Consider the following 27,304-nt stretch of genomic DNA (forward strand, 5'->3'; position numbering starts at 1 on the left):
CCTGTCTGTGATTTGCTGACTCCCGACATCACTGCTCCCAGGGGACGCACACATAGCACATCCCTTACTCCAGGATGAGTGCTTGGAGCCTGCAGTGGGGCAGGGCGCTGCCAGAGGGAATGCACTGCCTGCTCCTCTCAGCACCCAAGTGATGCTGCTCGTTGCAGAAAACACTCTTCTGCAGGGGCATAAATGCTCATTCTTTTTTGTTCTCTCAATGCCATTTCTTTTCTGTGATTCACCATGCTACTCTTCAGACACGTATGAACGACATCAAACGTTACTGTGGCCGCTCCCACTTTCTGAAATGCAATGATGTGTGCTGCTGTAAGAGCAAAGCAAAGTCAGGATTTGGGGCTTGCCCCGATCGTCTTCCCCTGACATCTTCCATCTGCAACCTGCTGCTATGTGGGAAGCCTGGATGGGGACACCAGAAGACGCCTACTGTCCTTACCACTTACCTGCTTCACTTGCTGCCTCTGTTTCTACCAGGTGTGTCCATCCAGCTCTGCATCTCCCATTGTAATTAGTTCCTTTTCTTCATTCAGATCAAACATTTCCCCAAAGAGGAAGGCACCAGTAGATCCCAGGCACAACCTAAGGACCGCTAATTATCCAAAACCCAAATGAGCTAGGAAGGAGGTGAAAGATGGGGTGGGAACACAGGTTGACTGTGCTGGCACATCCCTCAGAGAGCAGCACCCAGGCAAGTCGTTGCTCTCCAACAGCCCTACTGTCCACCTCTTTTGTGTCTCATCTCCCATCTGAGAAAGGAGAACGGCAGCACTTTGCTCCTCTTCAGAAGTGGCTACATGCATGAGAAGACTGAGAACCTCTCACAGACCAGGATGGTGGGCTGTGTGAGAAGAAAGCAAACTACTTTTTTATAGGGACACTTTCAAATCACCATTTGAACTATTTTCATCCCAATGTTCCCACTCCAGGCAGACCTTACATACTGCAGAACTAATCGTCCTTGCTGATTAACGTATACAGCAGCTCACGCTGACTTGAAAGCGTTAACGTGATCCAAAGATTTTGGACTGACACCTCAGATCTGCAAACAACAAACAGTCCTGTCCCTGAGCAAAAAGGTACGTGTGTCCACCATCACTTGAGTTATTTTTGTACCTTTTTCATCATTAAGCTCTGACTTTCTCCTCCGTTTCACAAGCTATTTTAAGAACACTTCTTACCGAGCAAAGAGACGGACAAACGAATGGAGACTAAAGGACTCCTGGTGTGTCCCAGCCTCTGTGAAATGTGCCATTTTCAGCCTGGCAAAGTCAGCAGGGGAGGTAATACCTTTGATGCTACTGAACAATACAGCAAGAACTGGCGAGAAGCTTCCAGGCACACGGGGCTGAAGTGCTGAGCCCTGCTCATACCCATCTAAAGCAGCCTGAGATGGGCTTAGTGGGGTGGATGGGGAAGCACAGGCAGAGCAATGGGTCTTGCCCAAAGGCAGCCGCTTTTCAAAGCACCCCAGCAAGAGATCTAACCTATTACACACCAGGGCTACGGCTAAGAGCAACTTGTCATGCTTGAAGTTTTCCCTTATTCTGTGCATGTGCTCTGACTTCCAGGAAACAAACTCTAAGAAAGAAAACATTCTCAGTTTTAAGAAAATTTAAGAGCCAAACATATCTGCGATCCAGTAGAAGATCAGTTGTCTCCCTCAGACAGCACTTGAACAGGGTTCAATCAATCACTCAAGCCAGAACAGAACTCATTTCTAAATGAAAAACAAGAGAAAAGGTGTGAAACTTCACCGTACCTCCTCCTCCTCTTCATATTTCCTGCTGAAGTGAGTAATCTCAGATTTTACAAGGGCACGTTGCTTGGTGCTGGAAGAAAAAGTTTGGTAGGAGGTAGTTTGGTCTAAGGCAGCAAACTGCTGCTAGAAAACAGAGCACTACATTTGCATCCCCATTGCTGCACAGAGACATTAGGCGTGGTGGCTGGTATGTACAGAGCTGGTTGAGAAAGGCATCAGGATATATTATTTGCAATAATAAGGATTTCCACTGGAAAGTTTCATTATTACAATTGTTCTTACCTACTTTAAGGAAATGCACTGTTAACGTTATTCAAATTTTCCAAGCCCCTGTATTCAACCGGGATATTACAGGAGGCTGAAAATGAAAGAAGCAAACCTGGTGACTTTTCTCAGGAGTCCCAGAGATGGGGCGAGAGCCCCATGGAGATATACCTCTACAGGTCTGGTTTACCTCAAACAACTTCCCAGATTTCCAAGCTCAGAGTCCGCTCGCCCAGCAGGGGAGGCTGCAGGAAGCACTGCCCATTTCTCAGTTTTGTGCTGTAAATAAAAATGAAATGCAGCCATGGCAAATTGTGTTCACCATGGTGCCCACGAAGCATGTGTGCAGTGCACGCAGGTCCTGCACTGGCGCCTCCGAAGAGGGCAATTAGCTGCCTGCATGAAATTAGGCGTGCAGCCTGATAACGGTCTTTGAGATAAGAGAAAGGCCATCTGCTGACTGGCTTTGCAGCAAGCGGTCTGAGCTCTGCTACTACCTTTGGGAGCATCTGGTAAGGACAGGAGGGATATCACAGCTTCCTGGGAGAACATCCCTCTTCCTTTGGTGCCTCTGGCAGGCATGCTGGTTTCCTTTCGCCTTTCACCTCCTGCTCAGTTTAACTAGAGCCAAATAACACCCCTCAATGCTACTTCCCATGTTCCAGAACCCTACAGAAGTAAAAGCAGACAAACTGGGTCTGCTGCAACCAGGTTCCCCAGTGTCCATCCATAACTCTTCTGGGCAAAGATGAGATACCAGTTTTCTAACAAATCTAGCAAAAAGCAAGTTTGATATAATTATTACACACGAAACACCTGAAGTCTGGCAGTTTTCAACCATCAGTTGTATGTGGCCCTGCATAAAGATCCTTTACAAAAACACAGCTACAAGTGAAAGACTTCCTCAGTTACCCGAGTGAGAGCTGTTTTAAGGAATCCTCTGCAGTGGAGTATAATGAAGGCTGTCCCTAAAAGAGAAGGGAGTCATTCTTCTTCTTTAGGCCTGAGGGAGTGTAATTTTAAGGGCTTTAAGTTCCAGACACTTCAGCTGGGAGGGTCACTGTTCCCTGCTATGGCTGTGCTGCTGGCTGGAAAAGCCCTGAAGGAGTGATGGGAGCGGGTTGTGGGCAGAGTCCCATCCTGCAGGGCAGGAGGAAGAAGTACCTCTTGTTGCATCTGGTAGCAAGTGTCTGTGTGTTGAGAGTACAAGCCAAAACCCCCACAAAAAGCAAGAGACAGCACAGATGTCAAGCATATAATTTCAGTGTTGGTAGGAGCAGAAAATATGTGGGCATGGAGAAGGAGGAAAAAAAACAAAATCAGATTATTCTTTGTGAAAGGCAGTTTTGCTAGAATTTGCCTAAGGCGTTCTGCATCCTGGAGCTGCCCTTCTGTTCCCAGGTGCCCTAGAAGAGATGATGGAAACTGTAAGAGTCAAAAAAACATGAAAAAGGGGGAAAATAAGCCCTGAAGAATGAGCACAACACATCAAATTGCTGCCTTCTTGTTTTCCTCCTCCAGCAAGCATGTGGAAGCGGCTATGCCATGGCAGCAAGCTTGTGCAGGCAGCAGAACACAGAGTAGGATATAGCTCCTGGGGCAGGACCCTGTGTGCTGTGATCCCATCATTGGCAAAACAGATCCCACATCACGTGTGTGCACACAGGTTCCAGCAGCTCAGCTCGCCTCAGCTCTGCTTCATACTGGAACAGTCCTATTAAAAACTCAGCCTACACCAAACCATTAGAGATAACTGTTATCTGCAGAGACCGAGAGGGAAAACACTAATCCTAGATGTTCCTCAACATGGTTATTTACCCAAGAGCACCCAAAACATTTGATCAAGCTGGGTGCTTCACTCGGGGTGCTGGGTGCTCAGCCAGCATTACCACCAGCCTGTGCCATATTGCAGAGGGACCCACACACCGGTGCTTGAGGAGGCGTTGCTGATTGATGCTGTCTCCAAGACAAATGCCTCCTCGCATCCCAGCACCGAGCTGCCTGGCAGCTGCCCCAAAGGACCCAGCAGAACTGTGGCCATGTGGCTGGGTCCATAAACCCAGCATGAAGTATGCCAGACCCCCCCCCCCCGCTGCAGCAGCTTCATGTGGGGAAGCATCCACGCTCTCGTCCTCGACACTAATGTTATTTTCCTATTCAGCCCCTTCTGTAGTTCCCAAACTCTGGAGATCTGCACAAGATGGTTACTTGAGTGGGCAAGTATCCTACCCACACTAACAGAACAGGGACAAACTGGTGTGAAACTTTGTTCCACCTCCGGTTCGTTCCCAGTCAGCCTTCAGTGCTTGGCTCGATGTGCACAGAGACAGAAAGCTGTCTGCTCCAACCAAAACCCTGCCTGCAGGCTCAGAAAGCCAGAAATCATTTGCCAGAGGATGCATAACAATCAGCAATGAATTTTCCCTCAATTCCAGGAAATCCTGGAAAGAATAAGCCCGGAAAGTTGAAAACACAAGGTACCTGAGGACTTCAGTGCCACTGCCAGTTAGGAAGAGAACAGCCAGCACCAGTCTTGGCAAGGAGACTTCTCCCTTGGCTGGTGCGGAAGCCCAAGTCTTTGCCATGAACCAGCACCCAGCTGCCTCCCCCTGCTGCATGCACCAGGCAAAGCTGCCAAGTCCAGGTGCAGAGCTGCTGGGCAAGCCTCGCTCATCAGTAGCATCAGGCATCTGTCTACCAAACTTTGCTATTTTCCTTTTTTCCCACATGCTACCTTTTGGGGTACACCTAAGCTCTCCTTAAATTTAGGGGGCAAAGACAATTTCTCAGTTCCCTTAGAATTCTGCACTACGATCATTTCTTCTCAAACCATGTACTATTTAATCGAGCTTTGTGATTTATTTCTAAGACAATTTTCTCAGAAATGGGATTTAAATGATCAAAACAAATCCCAACTCATCCATATACCACTGGGATCCAAAGAAACTGAAGATGGCATCAGGAAACAAAAAACAACAAAACTAACTGGCATAAAAAAGATAGCCTGTGATGTAGCAAAGGAACCACACAGCAAGCAGACATATGCAAAAAATGCACAATAAGATACAGATATCAATCCTGAGCCACCAGCAAGGCAAGGCACCCAGCAGCCCCTTTGCAGCCTGAGGGCTGAGCTTCCTGATAAGCCTGCGTGCAGCTCTGCTGCTCGGGGGCTGTCAGAAAGGTGAGCGACACTGGCTGTCTCCCCTGCTGAAGTGCTGCTGCTGCACTCCTGGAGGGAGACTGGCGTTCCACGCAGCTACTGAGGGCCACAGAGAAACCCTCTGAAGTACCAAGCCAATTCAACAGAGATAAGACTTCTATTCTTATTCATGGTGCCTGCAAAACAAGGACTAACCTCTCCTCAATTTTATAGGCTCTTCCCAGGACAGAAAATAAGACAGCATTAAGCCAGCACAGCAAGCACGACATTATAGCAAGACCACTAGCAGCAAAGCTCTGTGTCACACACAAGGAATTACCTCCACACTGCAGATCCTGCAGCGTCACAGGTCGTGCTGTGCTGCTGACACCAGATTGTGATTTCCATTAGTGTTAATAGGAACTGCTGACAGCAGTGGCAGTCAGGAAGCCAAAAAGCCTCCCATCTTGATGATCACCTTCAGTAAGTACAGAACTGCATTAAGTCTGCCCCAGCAGCTGTGCTATGCAAATGATGGCTGCTGTGAGCATGAAGAAAGACCCAGAGCCCCTAGGAGAGCTCAGCTGCTTCTGAAGAAGTGCTGGGATGGGTGGCAGCCAGCAAAGTAACAGCCACAGTGAAGACTGGTTGCAGTCCTTGGGAAGTTGGATGGAAGGAGCAGGATACTTCAGTGCCGTTTCCACCTTTTAAATTGAATATAAAGAGTTTTCACTGTGTTTTAGCAGACAGCAATTCTATGATCATTGTACCTTAGCAGAAACAAATCCTGCATTAAATGCAGTAATTTATAGCCTCCATCGTGATCTAGCACTTAGGATAGGAGGAAAGGTCTAGCATTACAACAATAACTTCAAGACATTTGGTACTTCTGCCCCTACAAACACTTGTTCAACAGCAGGGTTCTGACCCACAGCCAGCGCGATTTTGCAATCCATCCTTTTGGTCCACACAAGGAAACAGAAAGGTCTCAACATACTCTGTTCTCCATACGGGGAGAGAATGGGGTGGTGAGACCATGTTTGCAGCCTTTGGCAGGTATGGGGGCTGGCTGAGAGCAAGGATAAATGAACTGTGTTTGCAGCAGACACGAGGGACATCTTGAGTTTGCTACTGACACTGTAGGGTAAGGCTCCACCTCCGAATCAGTCATATATCTTGTTGATCTTTGACATTTGTGGGATTTATTTCCTTTCACTTGATTTTTCTGAATTAAAAAGTTATGAAATAGTGCTGGAAAGGAGGCTGCAGCAATTCATGGCACTGCAGCACAGGCACAGGGAGCCAAGACTGACCAGCATGCATGAAAGTAAGTGTGGGCTGCTGCAGCACTGTCTCCATTTTATACATTTCAGGGCATCAACTGACTGTGACTGGGGTCAGGTAGAATTTTCCATCTTTGGATATAGCGCAGCATGATTTCTCAGCTCTGCAGTGAAAACATTTCCTTCTCCAAGGCTAGACTCCTCACAGCCACAGGCTTCTGTGGGTTTCAAGCATCCTTAAAGACAAGACTGCTCTTCCTGCAGCACTGGAATTTGCCACACACACTACTAGCTTCTCCACCTTCTTAAATCTCATAAGTTAGCCATGCATAGTAGGACTTGGCACTTCTCCGCAGGCATGTCTGTACCAGGGGAAAGACCCTGGACATACAAAAGCCTAGATGAAATCCAGCCCTGAGATGTAAATACAGATTTTATCCTTTAGAGAAAGCCAGATGTAAAACAGGAGTCCTACAAGAGTGCATCAACTAAGTGTCAAAAAACAGTGAAAGAACGGGGGGTAACATCACCTCATTTCAGCACCGAGGTCAGCTCCAGGCTTGCTGATCTGAAACCGCTGCGATTCTGCTACTGATAAGCGAACTTTCACTGCTTCCCTGAGACAGCAGCCCACCAGCTCACACCCCAAGATGCTCATAACTCAAATAAAGTCCCGTGAGGGTCTACAGGAGCCATGAGCAGTCCCAGCCCCAAGGCCATGGCAAGAAGAGGGAAGCACACAGTACTGTGCAGCCCCTGGCCCAGCCCACAATAAATCAGCTTTTACTGCACACTGAACCCAACTGCCTTTTTCACTGCCTTTTCTTCTTTTCCCCCCTCCTTGAAAGGAGCTAATTACAGTGGAAAAGGTTCTCTGTGGCTCTCACGTGTATGAATTCTGCACTTCAGAAATGTATAATTTGCTATGTGGTTGCAGCGCACACACTGTATTTGGAATTACATAGCACATAACCCAATCAAACAGCACTAACAACACTGGGTAGTTAAATCATGCTGTGATAAAGAAGGAAAATGATTTTGTGTAGGCATGGCAAAGTCTCCCATGTACCTCGGTCAAAGTGGCACCTACTGCCAATTATCAGGTTGGCAAAAACCACCCGTTACTGAGGGTAATGGTTTAACTTAACACTTGGAGCGCATAGCTGGGGGTACATTAAGTCATTTGCACAGTGTTACTCAGCTGTCAGCAGAGTGGAATACAGCTGAACACAAATACAGTTGTACTGTGTTGTAAGGGGAAAAAAAAGGAAAAAGCAAAAGCATCAGACACACAAGGAGCGTACAAGGGAGCAGGAAAGGGGCATCAGGATGGGGAGCAGGAACAGCAGAAGGAATGTGGAGAAGGGGGAGCCTGGGAACACCCACAGAAGTCCTCCAAGCACTGGAGAAATCTGCTGCAAAGAGGAGAACAACATATTCCCCATGTCCACAACAAGAAATAACAGGTATACATTGCAGTGAGGAAATCAGAAGTGACCTGAGTGCCTCCAGGCCTGCACTGAGCTCAGACAGATCCTTCCAGCCCTATTTTAACAGGGCTCCTACTCTGGACTCCAGCTAGATCAGGCCAGCTCTGGCTGCATCCTCAGCTCCAAAACTGCTTCCTTCCCCAGGTGTGTGAGGATGGTTTATTCTCCAAGTGAGCTAAAAACATTACTATCCTGCATGTGACTGCCCTGCAAGCATGCTTCTCGGGCAGACAGGAAGCAAGTGCTGCAGTGAACGCTTGCTGCAGATGTTCCTGCTGAGGAGCTGCAAAGCTGCTTTAAAAAGGCCCTGTGCAACTCAAAATATCATATTAGCATTCCCAACCTGGTGACGTACTATAAACTGCAAACCTTTACCCCATGACCACATCATGATACCATAAACCAGGAGAGGTCAGCCTGGGCATGCAACCAATACAAGTTCTCCCTGCAAGGAGCTGGGCGCAGCACCCGGAGCCACCCTGCATGCAGTCCCACGGCACGCAGCCACCACTATATTTATTCTGGTACATTACAGTGGGAAGCTTTAATCTGCATAATCGCCTCAGAGAAGATTTCATTCAGTGAGGGGAAAGCAATCACCATTTCATTTGCAGCCGGTTGCCTTCCCAGGGTCTTCAGTTATCAAAGCCGGAGGGTCTTGGCAGCACATGTACCTGCCCAGATGATTTTGGGAGACAGGTTCATGCTTCCAACAAAAGCATCTGCAGATGCTTGAGGTTTTCAGCCTCTTTTCAGAGCCATTTCTCCTCTCCCAGCTGCCTCCACTTTTATCTGACAGTCTACATCCCACATGAAGAAAACAACTGGATATAATCCTCGATTAAAGGGATTGTAATGCAATTAAATACAAGTCATACCCTTGATAGAGCCTGCTGTCGTCATTCACAGAGAGCAGCGCTCGGACGCTGGGAGGTGTGCAGATGGTGGCATCTGGGATACTCCCTACAGCTGCTGGTTTTCCTACGTAGGCATTTATGCCTCCCCACATAGGAGAAAGGAAGAAAAATCAATCATGTTCTCATGTGATGCTATGTTATAATCCCATGGAGACTTCACTCTGAAAACTAGAAATTTAAATCCTGGTGGCTCCAGACCCTCAGCAGGACACTGTCAGCTGCAGCCTGGGGCTGAGGGGTCCTCAGTCCCCAGCTTGTTGACTGTGCCTTGGGACAGCCGGGTTCAGTGGGAGGACAGGACACACAAAGCCTGCTGCAGCAAGGACCACAGTAGCCAAGCAATGGCAAGAACCCACCAGGAAGTCCTTATGACTTGATCCTACCTCTGGAAAGCCACAATATTCTTAGAGACACAGCTGCATATTAAAAGGGAAAAGGCACTTGAATCTTCTGCTCTTTCCAGTCTGGTAGCTATAGAAGCTTGACTCGATTAAGAAACTTGAGAGCTATGAAAACTACTTATTACAGGAGAAAATTTCCAACTGTCTCTCTCCTGTGAATTGTGGCAGCCAAAAAATCCAACCCCAACATAAAGACGTGCCTGAAGGTAGCAATTTTACTATCAGCAACATAATGACTCGTATCACTGCTGTCATCTTTGTTGGGGGAAAAGTAAGCCAGGTATTGTGATCATTAGCTTTTTGATACAGATGATCACTTTAAATGAGGATAAACACGTGAATTTTAATAAGGAATGGAAGGAAACAGCCCCGAAATACAAGCAGAAGAACCCACAGCTCGTGCCAAACCTGCACGCTTCTTGGGGAGTAGCTGTGGGAGCACGAGGCAGGAGGCTGCTGCTGCTGTCAAAGGATTAAAAATCAGCAGAACTTGACCTTTAATGCTAAAATTTAAAGCAACGACCTGGCTTCTCATGCTTCCATTCCCTAATGTAACCATAATCAGATTTGTGGCTGAGATCAGAAAACTGTTTGCAAAGAGCAATTTACATGCAGCCTTCAACAAGCCTGGGTGACACAATACAAAGGACATGAACACAGGCTTTTGCAAGTCCTGACTGAGCAAGTTTGAAGCTGAGATGCATATTAAGGTCACAGAACAAGGTCTTCTGCAGGTGACAGCAGCAGTACATCATGCTGCTGAATGCTCGTAGGGAAAGATAGCACCAGAGTCGGTGAGTGCTTGGCTGGGATGGGAAGCTCTTGTATGAAAACTCACACCAGACAGCACACCTCTGCTCACAGAGCTGCCAAAACATCCAGCCTTTAAAACAGACAACAGGGAGACCAAGCCTAAAAAGCTGTCCCCCCACAGCTATTTTAATGGGACATGGGAAAAGCTAAGAGCACACTGGAGTAAGCTGTTTATAAATGCCATATGAGATGCAGAAACCCCTAACCCTGGAGTTTATCCTGCTCTCTGCAAGGCTGTTAGTGACCAAAGCCAACAGCAAAACCTCCAGTGAGGCAAAGAGAATCAAAACACAGCCCCAGAGCATTTGTCACTGCAAACACACTGAAGCTGAACTCACTTGGGACACATTTTAATTTACCGTTCTCTAATTATGAACAAATGTGTCTTTATCTGGTGTTTATTCCAGAACAACAAGTAGAGGCAGAATGACACACCTCTGCCAAAGAGACATCAGCAGTGGATATCTATTTGCGACCAGTCACTGGAGGAGGTTCAAACAAGCAAGAACACCTCAGAAAGCCAGGGGCTGACATGTTCCATGCAGCAGTAGGACAGTTTTCCCTATGTGCTGCTGTGTGAACTCTCAGGAGATGCCTGCATACATCATCTTCATTTACTTATTCTTTTATGCAACTTATTTATTAAAACAGAGGTTGAAAAGGAAGAATAAGGAACCTCAAGCTGGTATATGAAAGGACTGCCTGAATTCACCAATACAGACTACAGCTATCACTCTGGTCTTGTGTTATGGTCAACCAGTTTTACATACACAGTACTGGCAAAGCATCAGGGGAGGGAAAGAGCTTTAGTGGAAAGGCATGGGAACAGACCCCAAAAGCAGCTCTTCGTAAGATGACCCAAAGTACCTGTTCTGGAGATCACATTTTCCTGTTCACACTGGACAGAAGAGCAAAACAGTATTATTAGAGCCCACATTGCATCTCAAAGCCCTCAGAGGGAAGGGAAAGTGGTACTTCATATTTCTATAAAACAATTAGTATTGACAGAACAGACTATAATACAGCACTCAGCCCAGAAGAGTAATTAACTACTGCTGTAGCTTGCTTACTGGATGCAGATAGGAGGCAAGGAGGAGGCAATTAGGGAGCAAAGAAGCATGCCAGGCACAGGGATCTGCTGTGACTGACTATTGACCTGCGAGCTCTGTGTGAAGGAGAGCATCAGTGGTAGAAAAACACCCCACGTGAGCCATGTAAGGGAGTGCCTGGGAAACTAGCTGCAAAACACCCTACAGCTTCAAATACTTCTCCACAGAAACTCGAGGGGAAATCAGCCTAGAGAGCTCTAGAGATAGCCGGGGCTCCCTGCACACAGTGTTGTGATGCTTGGCTTTAAATAACCTCAAAGAGAACAGACCTCCATCTCACTTTGGGGGTCCAGAAAATTAAGGATACAAAGTACCCAAACATGCAGCATTTCTTCCCAAATACAGAGAGGCACTGTGAATCCACCTCTGAAAGGCTTGAGGAAACCCATTCAGCACGCAGGCTTTGTAACACACATTTGTAACAGCCCTCTAAGCCCATTCCCCTGAGGAGGCATTACTAAAATCAGTGGGGCTCTCTATGAAAGGAGGGCAGACAATTCTAGCATTGATATCCCTGTCAGAAGGGCGAGGGAGGAAGATTCCACAAGGACACAGAGTTCTCTTGGACGTGCAATGACAAAGGATAGTGAAGGAAGCCAGGAGACATCAGGCCTCACTGGGCCAGAACAAGCACCAGAATGACTCAGTCGTTCTTCCTGGGCAGCCCAGACTCTCACAGCACAGTTAATGGTTATTTGGGAAACAGAGCTGAATTCGAAGGCACCACCAGTGTCTTGAAACGTGCTCTGAGCAGGCTGGGTAAGAAGAGGTGATAAAAGTTAATGGGAATTTGCAAGGTGTGGGGAGTGAGACTGCCCCGAGATCAGAGCTGCAGGGAGCTCAGGGCCAGAAAGGGTTCTGGCAACACAGGGTCTCTCCTCCTGCTCAACCTGCAGGGGCAGAACAGAAGATGCTCTGCCTGGCTTCAGGGCCCTTTCAGGGCATTGGCTTCCCAGCCCCACTGGGAAACACCTGTGGCTACAGAAGTGGGGTAGGGAAGGGCTGGGCAATGTTATTTAAAGGCTGCATTAAGTCAAATAATCTTATCAGCCCCAGGGAATCACAGCCGAGTTCTGAAGTCGCAGCAGTGAGTGCAGGCAGTGCCACAGAGCTGCTGTCATGCAGATCAGGAAACCATTCAAAAGCAGAGTACTTAATTTTCATTTCTTCTCTTTCCCAAATGCTATTTTTAATCCCAGTACAGTCAGATGAGAAAGCCTTGCTTTCGCTGGAATATTCCACACGACACCTCCAATCCCTTGTCTTTTTCCATCCCAAACTTAAGTAGGGAAATCTCTAATTTATGGTTTACTACATTTAGCAAACATGCCAGTATCCCTCACCTCCTCAATGGTAGGGGTGTTTCCATGCAGTATGCCTCTTAGAGAAAGGCTCAGAGGCTGTGCAGCCCGAGGTGAAGGCACCACGACCTGCCTTCTTGGAGCTGGCCGTGTCACGGCAGCACTGCTGGACCCCAATAATGACTTTCTACATCATCCCCCCCCCCCGCCATTTCAGCATCCCAGCCTGCCTGGCTCAGTCCTGCTGCAGCAGCTCCTCTGACCCCATGTGGGCAGCACATCAGCACACAAGCAGCCAGCAGGATATGGAACGACGCTGGTGCCAGGAAAGCAGCAAGGGCAGCTTCGAGGAGCTCAGCCCCACGCTGCCTTCCTCCCACACCCACACTGCTCCTCGTGCAGGTGAGATGGGGGAACTGCTGCTGTGCCGTAACTCCAAAATACTTCGCATGTGGGCACAATGCTACTCCCATCACTGAAAGTCTAATTTCAGTGCACGTATCTGCATGAATGCACAAGGTAAGAACTAAAAATAGAAGTATCCTATTTTCATGCATCAAGTCAGCAGGTACAGAAACGGCGTAAACAGTGATTCAGCAGCAGCCCGTGTGATGCAGGTTGTTCCTTAGCCTCTGTCTCCCTGGGCTTGCAGCTCTACCCTCCCTGCCTTGTTCCTGCCCCCCCGGCAGAGGATGGTGGGAGTGCCTGAGAATCCCCCAGGCAAGGTCTGACCTCCCAGGCACGTGGACATTTATAGAGCTGCTCTATCTCCACCATTTATTCTAGTGCCGAGTATATCTGAAACCATAATTAAGTGTTCTGCTGTGAAAATAGCTGCATAATTCTCATTTTGCTATTTTTTTTCCCCCCATTCAACTTACGAGCCTTGTATCTACAACCCTGAGTCATTCAACCTGGGGAAAAAAAGAGGCGTGATGTATAACCACAGCGTATGGTTGCCATCTCTGGCGCAAAGTAGTGCTGTGAGTCCATAAACACCACTGACAAATTGCATAGGATGACACCAAGGACATTTTTCAAGTCCTGTGAGATTTGCTACACAAACAGCTATGACCTTGTACACATGATTTCAACAGAGAAAAGTCTTTTTTTTTTTTGCTGGTTCACACCCTCTACTTTTTCATTAATGTTTGCTGAGAAGACAGAAAAAGAAGATACATGAAAAGCAGAGAGACTGGAGAGCAGAAACAGCATCTTTCATTTACCTTATGTTTTCTAAAGCTGCAACTTTTGCTCTTTGAGCAGAGGGTAAGAAAATGTTTCCCAGCCTTCTCACCACTGCAGCTCTTCAATTCAAACTTTCAAAGCCAAAGGGAAGAAAAGCCTCTCAAGCACACACCCGCTCTGCTCCAAGCGCCTGCATGAGCAATTCCTTCCTCCAGCCCCCAGAGTCTCAGGGCTAGTGGTCTCCTTTCTGATTCAGCAAGCTGCTCTCCAGCTCTAGGCTCTGCCTCCCAAAGGCACCAGGGCCGTGGGAAACCCCTCAGACCTGCTATTTAGTGATGCTCAGAAGCCTCTGGCCATGCCCTGCTCCATACAGCACCGTGCACTGGCCCCTACTTCACCCTGCCCAGGGCATCCACAGGATGGGGGCACTGATGGCACATGGCATCCTCAGCAGCCCGCCCATTGCCCATGGGGCAGGGATGAAGGGCAGGCCTTCTTGATCAGCATCCACGCATCACAGCGAGGCAGCACACAGCACAGGCCAGCTCAGGGCTAAGACACCCAAAAATACAAATAATCATCAAGCCATTAAAATCGCGGGAGCTGTCACTGCAGCTGGAACTTTGAGTCATTCTTCTATTGTTTGAAGGGGAATAGCCCTTGGAGGAAATGAGTTCTACATGGGGACAGCAAGCATCTGAACAAGTGACAAAAATATCACGGGAGGATTTTCCTGCACAGCTTTGACTTGCCAGCACACAATTCCTAGCAAGCATAATTGACTGGGGATAACTAAAGCACACAAGGATTTCAACTTTATCTCAGAACGGATTAAAGTTCTTCCTAGTCTCACCTTGACGTGCACTGAACTCTGAATGATTTGCATTTTGATGTCTAATTGAAATGTGTGTTGCTGTCTGACAGGCCCTAATCTCCTCAAAACCATGCTTGTGTGCCTCCCTTCCCAAAGCAGACACTTATCAGAAGTTTCACCTTGAATATAGGTCACAGCATTGCAATGCAAGTAATCAGAGCTGAAATAGAAGAAATAAGAAAAAGGAGATTCTAGGTAGAAACATACATATATATATATATATATATCTCCAAAAGGCACATCTGTTCTCTTGAACCACAGCAAGGGAAGATTATGACCATTAACAAATGGTTATGCAGCAAAAGAACCAATTGATTAAGGAAGAAAAACATCACTTGGTGTTATCTTTCATCATTAAGTTTTCATGGAAAAAAACGCTGTGATTGGCTTGGTCTGAACATATACAAAATGTAAAGAGACCATCTGACATCACTGAGGCATAACAGCACAAGATAAATGGAGATGATTCGCCACACTACTGGAGCAGCTGTAACTCCCTCCCAGACCTGCAGTAATAAAATGAAAGGACACAGAAATAGCAAGCCATCTGCTTCTGGCTGGCCACTGAATCTCGTGCTTTCAGCGGACAGAATGGAACTGGGGGCCTTGATCTTCTGCTCGCGTGGCTTTAAGCAGCTGAGCTGCTCTACCAGTTTGACAGCCCCTCTGTGGCTGGTCTCACGTGGGCTGTCCCACAGCCAGCTGAGCCGTGTGCCACAGCCACAGGACAAACATCTGGAGGCTGGGATGCGGTGCAGCTCACGCCAAGAGCCCGAAACAAGGGCAGCCAGCACGTGTATCCACACACAGAGAGGCAGAGCCCCGCCGTGCAGCCTCCCAGCTCCGCAAAGCCAGGGGAGAGCAGCAGCCAGGACCTGCCCTTCACACCTCGCTGCCATCTCACCTTCCATCTCAGCACGGCTCATGCAGGTCTACATGACACCCCACGCGTGTAAATTAAACATCGGCTCTTTTTATCAGCAAGTGTGTACAACTTGTAAGCATGAATTATGCAAGACTATTAACTGCCTTATTATAAGAGGGAGCAGCTGTGCAGGCTGCGGGGAGGACACACACAGTTGCAGAAGGGGCAGCCCATGGACGTTCAGTGCCTGGACTGCAGCAGTGGGTCTGGTCATGGTGTTCTCTCTCACATCCTGCCCTAAACAATTAATGCAGCACTCCATGAGCCCACAGCACTTGAGGCAGGAGGGGGAAAAAAAAAAGCATTTTATTGATGGCCGACCGAGAAACAGCACCTTGCTGAGCAGCTCAGCCCAGGGAAGTGCCACACAGGTTGAGCCACTGTACTGGTGAGCTGCAGAGAGCCATGGGCTGGTGAGCCAAGCCTGTGACGCCGAATCTTTGCAGAGCTGACATCATGCTTAATAGGTGTGCTGGGGGCACAACATACCTATAGGCTGAGAAAGCTTTTGGTACAATTTCACATGAAATATTAATCTCTCTAGTCAATAGCAATGCTATTAGGATGGAGTGGCTGGGCTGTATGCAGTTGGGACCAAAGTAGATGCCTATAGGGGAGGCACAGATCAGTACTAAGGCCAGGTTTATTTATTGTATATATCATGGAGCAAACATCAAACACCACGATTACATTTACTGATGATTCAGAGTCGTGTGGGCTCTTCAATACACAAGAGGAGGTCAACAAAGTCCTGGACAACTGTGAGCAAGCAAGCACCTCGGGGGATAATTAAATTAATTCAAGCTATGGAAATGCCACACAACAGAGCTAAATCATAGAGCAAACAACATTAGAAAGGACTTTGGACTCCGGGACAACACGAGACAAACCCAGGCTGCCGCTGGCTCACAGTTACAGATGCAGTGTGTCAGGTGCCATACAAGCACAAAGCCCACATCTATCCTGGCCATCAGAAAGTCACTAGTAAAGAAACCCCACTGACAGCAGTTGTGTGTCCCCAGCCCAACACACGTGGCTTTGGAGAGGCCACATTGCACAGGAACAGCTCATGATGCAGCAGCCCTGTGTATGTGTGGTTGCAAAGCTCCCAGGAGAGCACGGCTGATTCGCAGCACCTGCGACACCAACAAACCAGCACCACGGGGACAGAGCTGGTGTCACCACAGCATGGCACCCTCCAGCACAGAAAGTGGTTTGGAGGAACACAATTTCCCACCAGAGCCCAAAGAGCACAGGCAGCCCGCATCGCTTACCAGAGCTGCCCTGAGGAGCCCTGCCTGATGCAAAGCAGCTCCCATAGCAGACAGCAGCCCATCTTATCCAAGCCATCCCACCCAACAAAGGAGCCCCTTGCAGGGGACAGCCCCAGCAGAGTGCTGTAGCAAGACCACGGAGCATCTAGAGCAGCAACATGAAACAGGACACAGGAGAACAAGTGAGAAGTGGCAGTCACACAAGGCCCTGAAGGCAAGGAGAAGATGCTAAATCTGATGAGGCTGAGGAAGGGAGCCAAAGGAGGAATAAATAGAGCTAATGAGAAAACAAGGCGTGAGCATTCAAAAACCTTTAACACACTGCTAAACAGCAATAAAAAGGCAATTAGTGTTCCGAGATGCATGGAGGGTAATTGCATGCACTATAAATAGGGGATGGGAAGACTGTCCCACTCAGCAGGATCCGATTCACTTTTGGGGTGACTTCTGTGCAGACAGGAATATGCTGGTGTGAGACAGAAGCAGACAGAGGAGAGTTTACAGACAGGAGATTACAGCAAAAAAAATCTATCACGTATCTCTCTGCATGAAACACGCATCAAGCATGAGCTTTGCAATGGGAGGCTTCAGAGGTCCGAGCTTAAGGAACTGGAAATAAAAGTCCAGCAGCAGAGACGCAGAATAACCTTACAAACGGAGGTGTAAAATGATTTTTTCTCTCTGGTTATCCTCCCCCAGCCCCCTCACCCTTCCACATCAGCTCCCACCTGGTAGCCCACACGCTATGTGCACAGCCCTCACTCCAGCTAGGCCTTGGCCACGCACCAAAACAACCCCTCGCTGCTCCAGCAGCTGCACGTCCCCAGCTACCAGCAGCAGATGGGCCCTGCCTGGAGGTCTGGCCAGCAGAGGGTGGGCTGGGGGCACCCTGCACCGCTGAGCCCCGCAGCACAGCTCCAGCTGAAGCAGCGCTCAGTGTCCTTTCTTCATCCTTGCATCGTCACCATGCAGGTAGCGAGGCAGCTGGTTCCTGCTGCGTCACCCCATTAGCTTCCTTCCGAGGCAGCAATGAGTCTGTAATCTCTGATTACAAGGGTGGGAGCAGTCAGCTAAGATGGAAGGTAAAGCTTGAGGCCTTGACAGCTCTCTGTCGGCAATACGCAAAGCTGAACCAGGAAAGGATATTTAGCATCTTAGAGAAACCTCTCCTTGGCTTGATTTTCAGCTTGTGTGGTTCTCATGTCACCCCCCAGTACCTAAACCTCTTCTATCCAGATGCAAGAGCAGCAAACCCTTCCCACTGCAGAAGCAATCAGCTGGTGGGACCTCAGCTGGGAGAGAAGCTTGCTTCCAAGCTCAGGCAATGCCAACTAGAATCACCTGGGCCTGGAACATGGTAAATTCCCCAGGGAACTCCCCTGCAGGCATAAGCACACCCTGTATGCCTAATCAATAGCAAACATGTCTCGCAATTAACAAACTTCTGTACTAACTTACAGAATCCACACGCTCCCAGCGCTGTCCAATCCAGCTCAGCGTGCATTCAGGATCAAATTCAGAAGTCACAGCTGACATGATGCAGTTCATAAGGCATCAGTCCAGACTGTATGAGACTGGACTGATTTCCATCAGCCACTTCTTAACGAATAGCCTTTTTTTCCCCCCTCAACTGCCACAAAGTTAACCAAGCTACCAAGCAGAAGATATGCTGCTCCATGCCTGTACAGGACCAGATCCAGTTCATACCCAGAGACTAGAGGCACTTGCCTGAGATCATTGCATGTGGCTGGAAATCCCACTTAAAAAAGGAGCAGAGGTGGAAACATGGAGTCTAGCAACCACAAACTGTCTCATCCTATTCTAAAGGCAATCAGTGTCCTGTCCTTGGGAGAACATCACCCTAAATCAGCGTAAGTGGCCACTGTGGGACAATTAGCATACAGTCCTGCTTTGCCAGAGTGCTTGTACAGCACGTGGTCACATCAGCCCCAAGTCCCGCTAAAGGCAGTGGACTGAGCAAAACTAATCCTGGAGCATGACTGAATCTAGGTTTCATCAAGTTAAGCTGCTAACACCTGGGTGTGGGCAGACCACACTGGAAAGCCATGGCTGCAGGACTGGAGCACAGGGCTTGAGAGTCACGACTTGTGTGTCGGGGCAGCTTTCCACCCACTTCTGTGTCAGCTGAATTACACAGCTCACGGTGCATCCCATAGCGATGGGTCATGATCTGGTAGTGTGCATTTGTCATGCTGCTGGAAGTCCAAGCTTCCCCATCCTGCTCTGAGACAGGCAGGATTTGAACCACGGTAACTGTGAGCACTGCATGGCTTACCCCAGGCTGAATAAACATCTGTAAGACATTTTGACTCAGGTGCTTAAATTCGAGGGAAGGTCTGACTTGTTTATCAGCCCAAATCACAGGCAGACAGCACATAGTGTGGTCACTAAAAGCACTTTTTCAACCAACAACTGCACGCTCACAGCAAACTCACAGTGGCAGCGCTTACAGGTGGTGCTCATAACGATGCCCACCTGACCCAGAACAGCCAGGCAAGGCAGAGGGAGCCTCCCAAGCTCTGCTTTCCCTCCTGTGTGCTCCAAGCTGTCCCAGAGCAGGGAATGAGGCCACCTTCCCTTCTACCTCCATTCCCAGGAGGAAGGAGAGCTGGGAACAAAACCCACCTGGCAGGGGGCCACCCATCCCGCTGGGTGACAGGTCCCTTCTCCTGAGCACGTTGTTCTAATTAACCTAGACTTGTGGAGACATTCTACAGCAGAGATCACTTTGAGGCTGAAGTCCTGGTGCTGCCGAAGCCACTCATGGTGCTTGAACTCATGTTGACACCAACTGAGCAACAGCTTTATTGATCATACTGTATCTATTAAGCTTTGCATATTAATCACACACATATAACTAAACGTAAGCAGGATGCTTACCATGTACTCCTCTGGATTAAAGTACTGGCAGCAGCTAACAAGGGGTTGCATACATACTTTGCTAGTACCAGCACCATGATGCCTGGGTTCCTACTGCTGAACTGCATTAACAATTAATTACTTCTTCAGCTAACAAAAGAATTACATATGGAAATGACTTGTAGACCACTTCCCACTTAGGTGAACTGAGCACGAGTGACTCATAACTCATCAGAAGGAATTACAAACTGTGCAAAAGGCGAAGTGCTTCGGGGAGAGTAGAGCGTCTAGACTATGCACAGCAAGGCTGTAAATTATACTTTCTGCAAACGATGGGCTTTAGAAGGGGTTGCATGACCGGATGAGTCCTCCCCACTCATAACATCTCTGGCCTAATAGGTGCGACCCACGATAACTGAATCATTGGTCCAGATCAGGAGCTGCAAAGTTTTACAACAGCCGAAGAACAAGCTTCCAGACTATTTAATTACCTGCTTCCCGATTCAATCAGCTGCAAGCATATAAATAGCCAAACTATGGCAAATATTTAATATCGGCTAGAATTAAATTAAGATAAGGCACTGGCAAAATAAATGACAAGTGTGTTTTAACTGAAAATAATCATTTTCTGTGGATTCCAGACAATTCGTTGAGCACAACACTCGTGTTCTGTTCTCTGTGCTGCTAAGGAGCAATGAAGGAACAGACAGAAAGCAAGAAGAATACCATCTGCTTTCCTCTCCTGGCTGCAGAGCTGCAAACTCCACATCTCTGAGGGCTCCCTGGGTCCAGCAGAGCAGCACCTGACCACACAATCCCAGCTCCCCCAACAAGTCCCACCTGAGTTACAGCAGTCCCAGGACGACACGTGAGTGGTTTGAAGAGAGAACTTGTGCAAAAAAAGGATGAGAGCAACAACTCAACCCAGATGAAATATGTGATTATTTAGAAGGCTGTGTTAGGTTTACCACGTTCCTAACCATTGCAGCACCTGTACGTATGCCAAAATGGCAGAAAGGCTATACTTTAAGATGCACTGTCATAGGTTTAAGAGGGTTTGATCCCGCACACCTGCTCTGTGCTGAGCATAGTGCTTAAACTGATCACCATTCAGCTGAGCACAAGCTTAAGCTCTTTGCTGAGTTTTACTGGCACACCTGACACCACCTGCAGGCTCTCACAAGGACCCAAACGAGCTCCAGTGATATGCAGCAGAACTGCTATTTCCATCCTGGTTGCATTTGCATCACCTACAACAAAAACCAACCGCCCTCTTTTTCATCACTGAGATAATCGTGGAGTGGGAAGCTACAAAGTGGACTCAGCAGCACCAGGTAGCTCAGCAGGACGCAGCGATCTGCTATTTGCAGTGCTACTGGATATGCAGCAATACACAAAGTTCTCATTACGAAGACTGAACCCAGCAGAACCTCCCCAACAAAACTCCATGCCCAAGGGGGAATGAGTCCCACATGTGTCACCCTGGGGCCTCTTACAGGCTGGGAAAGGAGGGATGGGGTTTTGGGAGAGTGATCTGAGAGTAAAGCAGAAATCACACAGAGCCCATAAGGAGCTCTGGCAGTGCTCTGAATTACTTCAGCAGGAGTCAGGCTTAGGAACATGGACAAGGATTTACTCCCAGGAACCTCTGTGACAGCTGAATATGGGAACATACAGGAGAAGAAAACCCAGAGTGAAATCACCTTTAAAAGGTTGAATTCAGTTTGACATGTGTTGTCAAGTTAAATTTAGCTTTCCAAACTCCATTTAAGGACCAAGTTTGCGGGGAGATGCTAAGCCCCTGCGAGACACCTATTTGAGCTGTGTTTATAAAGAAACCAGGCATGTTTCCCACATACCACACAGAACAGATTATTTTCTTCCCAGGTCCTACACACCTTCCCCATTACTCTGAGTCCTGCTGCCAAGTCATCAATTGTCCCATTTCTTTGTTCCACCTGCGCGTCCCTCCCCTGTCTCCCACCCCTTCCAGCCTCTGCACAGCACAGCACTGACCTCACAGCCGTGTCTCGCCCTCCTTCCCAGCCTCACATCCCCAACACCAACAGATGCTGCTTTTGGAAAAGCTCCTTTCTGTCCTCAGTTCACTTTCACGTGAGGAACAGCTGCTGGGTTTGTTTGCTCAGATTCCTCCAAGACGAGGAATTACATAAACTCCATCACATTCTCCTAACATGAAGAAGTTGGGTAGGAAGCAAAAGTCAAGATGACTTTGAAAATCCACAACTTGCTGAAAAAATAAAGAGTTGCAAGCAAAAAACACATATCATAAACTCTCTTAACCTTGTCTTATCTTCAGCCACACGCTTCACTCTCACAAAGCAGATCATCAACCTTCCAGCAGCACCAGATTGTCCTATACTGCTTTTACGTGCAGAATGGATACACTTCCCTACCTCCGTATGTTGCAATGACTAATAATAGTCCTCTGGTGTAGCAGAGCTGAATGAATGTCATTCCCATCGACACATCCAGGAGTCTCCCTGGGTATAAAGGTCATTTGTGGAGGCAGGATGCTACCAAGACTACAGAGGCCATCTCTGAAACTCAGCTAAAACCAGGAATAAACAACAGCCGTCCATCCCTGAGCTGCGTCCCGCCATGAAGGAGAGTGGGCTGTGTTTGCCGGGATACGTCTGCATCCCTGTGCTGCAGAAACTTTGTATCTATGCTGGTGAGCACAGCCTGCCCTGTGTCAGCCCCAGCGCCCAGCTGAGGGGCTCCCGGCACAGCTCGGTGCCGTGACACACACAGGGAGGACATCGTGGCAGTGTCAGCTGTTCCGTGGCAAAGCTCTGCTGTCACGCTTTGCCAAGGAACGGGGGAGCACACACTGCGAGAAGTTGGAAGGAGACTCTGCAACTCCTTAAGTCAACTCCCAGAGAAAGGAACTTCGCAGTAAGCGCCAACTCGCAGCCTCCTTTCGCAGGAGGACAAGGCGCGCGCCATGAACGCTATTTCTCCCCTTTCAACAACCTCCAGCCGGCCAAAATCCCGGACATCCCCGATTCCCATATTGCATAACCACGAGCGGTGCCTGGGCGGCAGCGGAGCCGCGCACCGGGACGGGGCCCACACGGAGCCCACACGGAGCCAAGGTGCCCCGCGCCGGGACTGCCCTTGGGGCGCCCGGGAGGCGTCGGGGCCGGGAGCGGGAGCGGGCAGGGGGCGGCGCGGGGAGACGGGGGGCGGGAGGGCGGCGGGGGCACGGCGCCGCGAAGGGCAGCGGCAGGAGGACGGGGAGGGCAGGGCGGCACCGCGGTACCTTCTGCTGCCGGCGGGCCATGTCGGTGGGCTGCTTGGCGTTGAAGGGGTAGGCGATGCAGCGCATGACGAAGACGTAGAGCTGCAGCTTCCTCTTCCTCTCCTCCTCCTCGCGCTGCAGCCGCTCCAGCTCATCCTTCTCCTTCTCGCTGGCCACCGACGGGCTGGGGCTCGCGGGCCGAGCCGCTCCCCCGGCGCGCCCGCCCGGCTGCAGCCCTCCGCCGCCGCCACCGCCGCCGCCGGGGCCGGGGCTCTCGCCGGGGCGGCTGGGCGAGAGGCGGGCGGCGGCGGGAGCCAGCGGCTCCTTGCCGCTCTCCTCCTCCACCAGCTCCTCCGACTCCTCCTCGCTGGACGACGGGTCCAGCATCGCGGCGGTTGAGGCCGGAGCTACGGCTAGCTCGGCACGGCGCGGCTCTGCCCGGCTCCGCTCGCCGCCGCGCCCGCGCGCGCCCCCGCGCCGCCCCTCCCTCGGCCGGCCCCGCCCCTCCCCGCGCCGCGCGCACGGCTCGGCGGGCGCTGGCCGCGGTGCTGCACGGCTCGGAGAGGAGAGGAGAGGAGGGAGCGCCGAGAGGGAGGGAGCGCGCCGGCGGCCCCGTTGCGCATGCCCGCTGGGGGCCGGCGAGGCGCGGCCGCCGCCATGGCGGTTACCTCAGAAGGGCCGGGGGGAGGCCGCGCTGTGCGCGTCCCCACGGCCACTCGCTGACACCGCAGTGTCCTCACGGCCGTACGCCGGCACCACAGTGTCTCCACAGCCACATATGCTGACCCCACACTGTCCCCATGGCCAGCACACAAGGTCGTGCAGATCATACACTCATAAACGGTGCTGAAGGTCTTTTCCAGCCTTGGTGCTTCCGTGATTCTATGGTTGGGTTGGAAGAGACCTTACAGGGCAGGCTGGTTGCACCCTCCTAGATCAGGCTGCCCAGGGCCCCATCCAACCCGAGTCACTAATTAGCACTGAGGGATGCGGTTAATGGGCATGGTGAGCACTGGTCCACAGTTGGACTTGATCTGCCAGGTCTTTTCCAACCATTACGATTCTATGACTTGAAGAGCCAGACAGATTTCCAGGAGCAGCTTTTGGGGATGAATCAGTGAAGACGCCGCGTGTGTTTAATACTTCAGTTTTTTGGTGCTTTCCAGATCTGATTGAGGCTTTGTTTGCTTATACATGCGTGTTTGTGGTGGGTGGCTGCTTTCAAAGTTTATTGCTTTTTTTTTCTGCTTAATTAGCAGTGCTTCCACTGGAAATGTCAAAACAGCCACCACCTGTTACACATGTTGGTAAATGGCTGTCACTTCTCAGAGGAGGCAATCGCTGATTCCTGGCCGTGGGGCATTTTGCCTGGCCCCTGGGCTCCTACATCACTGATGTGATGACAAGAACATCTCAAGGATCTCCTCCTCTGCAAAGTTCTTTAATTATTTTTTTAATTGTGCTTTTTTTTTTTTTTAATATACTATCCGTCAAAAAATCTCTTATTGCTTCGAGTCCAGTTGTGCCAACTGAAAAAAAGAAAAGCAAAACAGAATTAACGACGCCAGCATGTATAATGGTATATGTAATTCCACAGCAAGACTTTGTCTTTGCTATTTTCAAGAAAGAGATACTGTTTCTTGTATTGGAGAATGAAGGCATTTCTTCCCGTGCTCTCCCTCGTAGCTTAGGGAGTGGATGTTTGGGAGCTGCATCTCCATGTCTTCCCTATCCCAGGCATGACAGCAATGAAACTAAGATGATCAGAGGAAAATTGGACCATTTATTAATGAAAGGTTTTCTTTCAGTGGTGAGTTTTGATCTGGTTCAGTGGCTGGAAGTACTGAGAAGAAATGGAATCATTGGGAATAGAAGCAGCTGGGGGTGACAGAAGCAACTTTTGCTGGTAGGAACATCACAGACATTGCCTATCTTTCTACAGAGACAGATTGACTCTTCTGACAGATTGTCAGAAACGATTTCTTAAATTAATTGATGCGAAATAGATACACACAATTGCTTCCCTCCCCCCTCCCAAAAATGTTCTTCTTTGGGAGCTTTCAGAATTATATTTATCCTTCAGTGGGTGAGATTTTGCTCGCTGGATAATTTTGAAATTGGATATGCTTGACAGGGCCTGGCTAGACATCAGGCAAGGATTAGGTAAGGTTCATGGGAAGTGCTGCTGGTCCAGCAAAGCAGGGACACATGCCCCTTACAGCAATTGTCCTGGTTGTTGTATCTGAGCATTCAGCATCAATTTTTTTTTCTTTTTTTTTTTTTCTTTCCTATAGAAAGGAAAGAACAAAGTCAGAAACTCAGGCCTCTTACTTTCTGTTTCCAAATGCCATCAGGCATTGTTATCCAGAGATCTGTACATGCCCAGCTCCCTCTGAAACACCTCCCGGTCACAGCTGTTGGCATCCTGCTACAAAGCAGCAGTGCCAGCTGCAGGAAATATCCCCTCCAATGGCAATAAAAGGAGTAAAACTTTCAAATCTTTCAGTGTTGGCCTCACTGCACCCATCTTTTTGACACTTTTGCAGGAGCTAAGGAGGGTTTGGGACTTTAGGAGATCCTAATCTTCACCCCGTCTCCAGCTCTGTTGCTGCAAGGGTGGCATGAGGAGCATCTCCCTCAAAGGGAACTCTAAGGTCCCCTGTTAAAAATACAGATGACATGAAAACCCTGAATTTTGCATCAAAAAGCATGGTTGGAGACATGCTGCATGAGCCAACAAGGCGGCCTCACAGTAGGCACTGTTATCTGCATCACATGGGAAGAGAACAACATGAGTGGAGCCATCATGGAAATTATGTGTGTGTAACTTCCAGTGGAAATATTTCATTGTGGGTAATTGTGTAATTACCCATTATGAGTGGGTAAATGTAGATAAATGAGAGCATTAGCTAAGCCATTCCTGATATTAAACCAGTGTTCATTTCTGTTTGTCCAGGACATGGATTTGGTTAAAAGGATGCAGAATGTTGGGCAGTTTGCTTTCAAGATGCAACAGAGCTGCAAAACCCACGGCCCTTTCTAGCCTCTCACTTCAGAGCAGGCTCCAGATCTGCCCCTATCTAATTGTTCCCAGCATCATGAATTAATTGCTTCTTCTGAAACACTTTCCAGAATAATTACCTAATGATTTCCAGAGTGCCTACATTTCCATCTCTCTTGCATCTTCCAGTAAGAGGAAATGCACCCTGTGTGGAAATACCTGAACTCTGTGCCTGCTCCTGATTACAGGACAAACAGGGAGCAGCAAATGCGGATGCACTTGGAAGTACTTGCACCATCCCAGGAGGAAATAACACTGCACACCTCTCCTGGCCAGAGCCTGGAGATATCAAGTGGCCTCTGATATTGGAAGCACCACAGGCTGAAGGATATTTGAAGCATTTTGTGAAATGTTTCAAATTTATTTCCATTTTGTACAGCGTGTAAAATGGAAGAGCCTGCTGATATTAGAGGAAATCACTGCTGTAGCATTTGTATTCCTCTCCGTTTATTCCCATTAGATCGGGGGAATCTGTGTAGGTAATGATTTGTGGAAATGACTGCAAAGAAAAGCAGAGCTGAAGCCGAGGCCTCAGCATTGCAGAGGTCATGCCTGTGTGTGAGGCACTGCCACATGCTGCCTTTGCACTCAGGCTGGCAGGACCGAACGGTGTGGAAGAAACCCTCCAAAAGAGTAAACTTCATTTATAGCTGCCGCTTGGGAGAGCTTAACTGAATGGCTCCCACAGGGAGGCTCACATTTGCATGAAAAACAAACAAACCCGCTCTCCTTTTATTAATCTCTGTTACAGGGCTGAGCTGCCGCGTTTAGGAAAGCTGGAAGCAGTTAGCACCTTTGTAAAACATGCTTGTGCCAACAGCAGCAAGTTATGGAGATGGTCTAGAAGAGAAGAGAGAGGGAAGTGCATCCCTTGTGCCGTTTATCATCTCAACTGAAGTCCCCATTGGGCACATGAAGTCTCTTCTCTGCACATAACAGTGGGACTGGAAAGCAAGGCGTGCTGCTGCTGCTGGGTGCACCCAATGGCTGCAGCTCTGCACCTAATGCACTGCTACCTCCTGCCCAGCTCCAGTGCTTTATGCCAATCTGTAAGGGTGCCAATCTGAACATGCTGCAAGGTGTGAGGGGCCTCGGTGGGGTTCAGGATGAGCTGATTTCAGGTGGTGAAGACACGGGCACGGTGCTGCCCAATGCCAGCCCCTGAGCAGTCAGACACTGCCTGCAGGCTGCTGCTCATGGCAAGTCCAGGAGTCACACATCTGTGAGCGTTTGTTCTGGCTGTAGCTCACCATGGTCCCGGCCCTTTGGCAGTGTGCTGTCAAAACTTGGAATAAATGTTTGCTCAGCTGAGCCTTTCGTTTTGGAATTGCAGTTTTGTG

General features: G+C 49.0%; 1 protein-coding gene across 24 annotated transcripts in view; it reads right to left on the minus strand.

Annotated features, from left to right (window-relative positions):
• CADPS (calcium dependent secretion activator) overlaps nucleotides 1–23,374 on the minus strand; it is a 173,890-nt gene extending 150,516 nt beyond the window's left edge. For all 24 annotated transcript variants that reach the window (XM_015293304.3, XM_040646341.2, XM_015293301.3 and 21 more), the window contains exon 1: nucleotides 22,925–23,374. In XM_015293304.3, coding sequence (XP_015148790.1) covers nucleotides 22,925–23,290 — 366 coding nt within the window. In that variant the 5' untranslated portion in view covers nucleotides 23,291–23,374. The remainder of the gene's footprint in view (nucleotides 1–22,924) is intronic.
• Nucleotides 23,375–27,304: the final 3,930 nt, after the last annotated feature.

This window comes from Gallus gallus, chromosome 12 (assembly GCF_016699485.2).
Source record: "Gallus gallus isolate bGalGal1 chromosome 12, bGalGal1.mat.broiler.GRCg7b, whole genome shotgun sequence".
Lineage (NCBI taxonomy): Eukaryota > Metazoa > Chordata > Aves > Galliformes > Phasianidae > Gallus > Gallus gallus.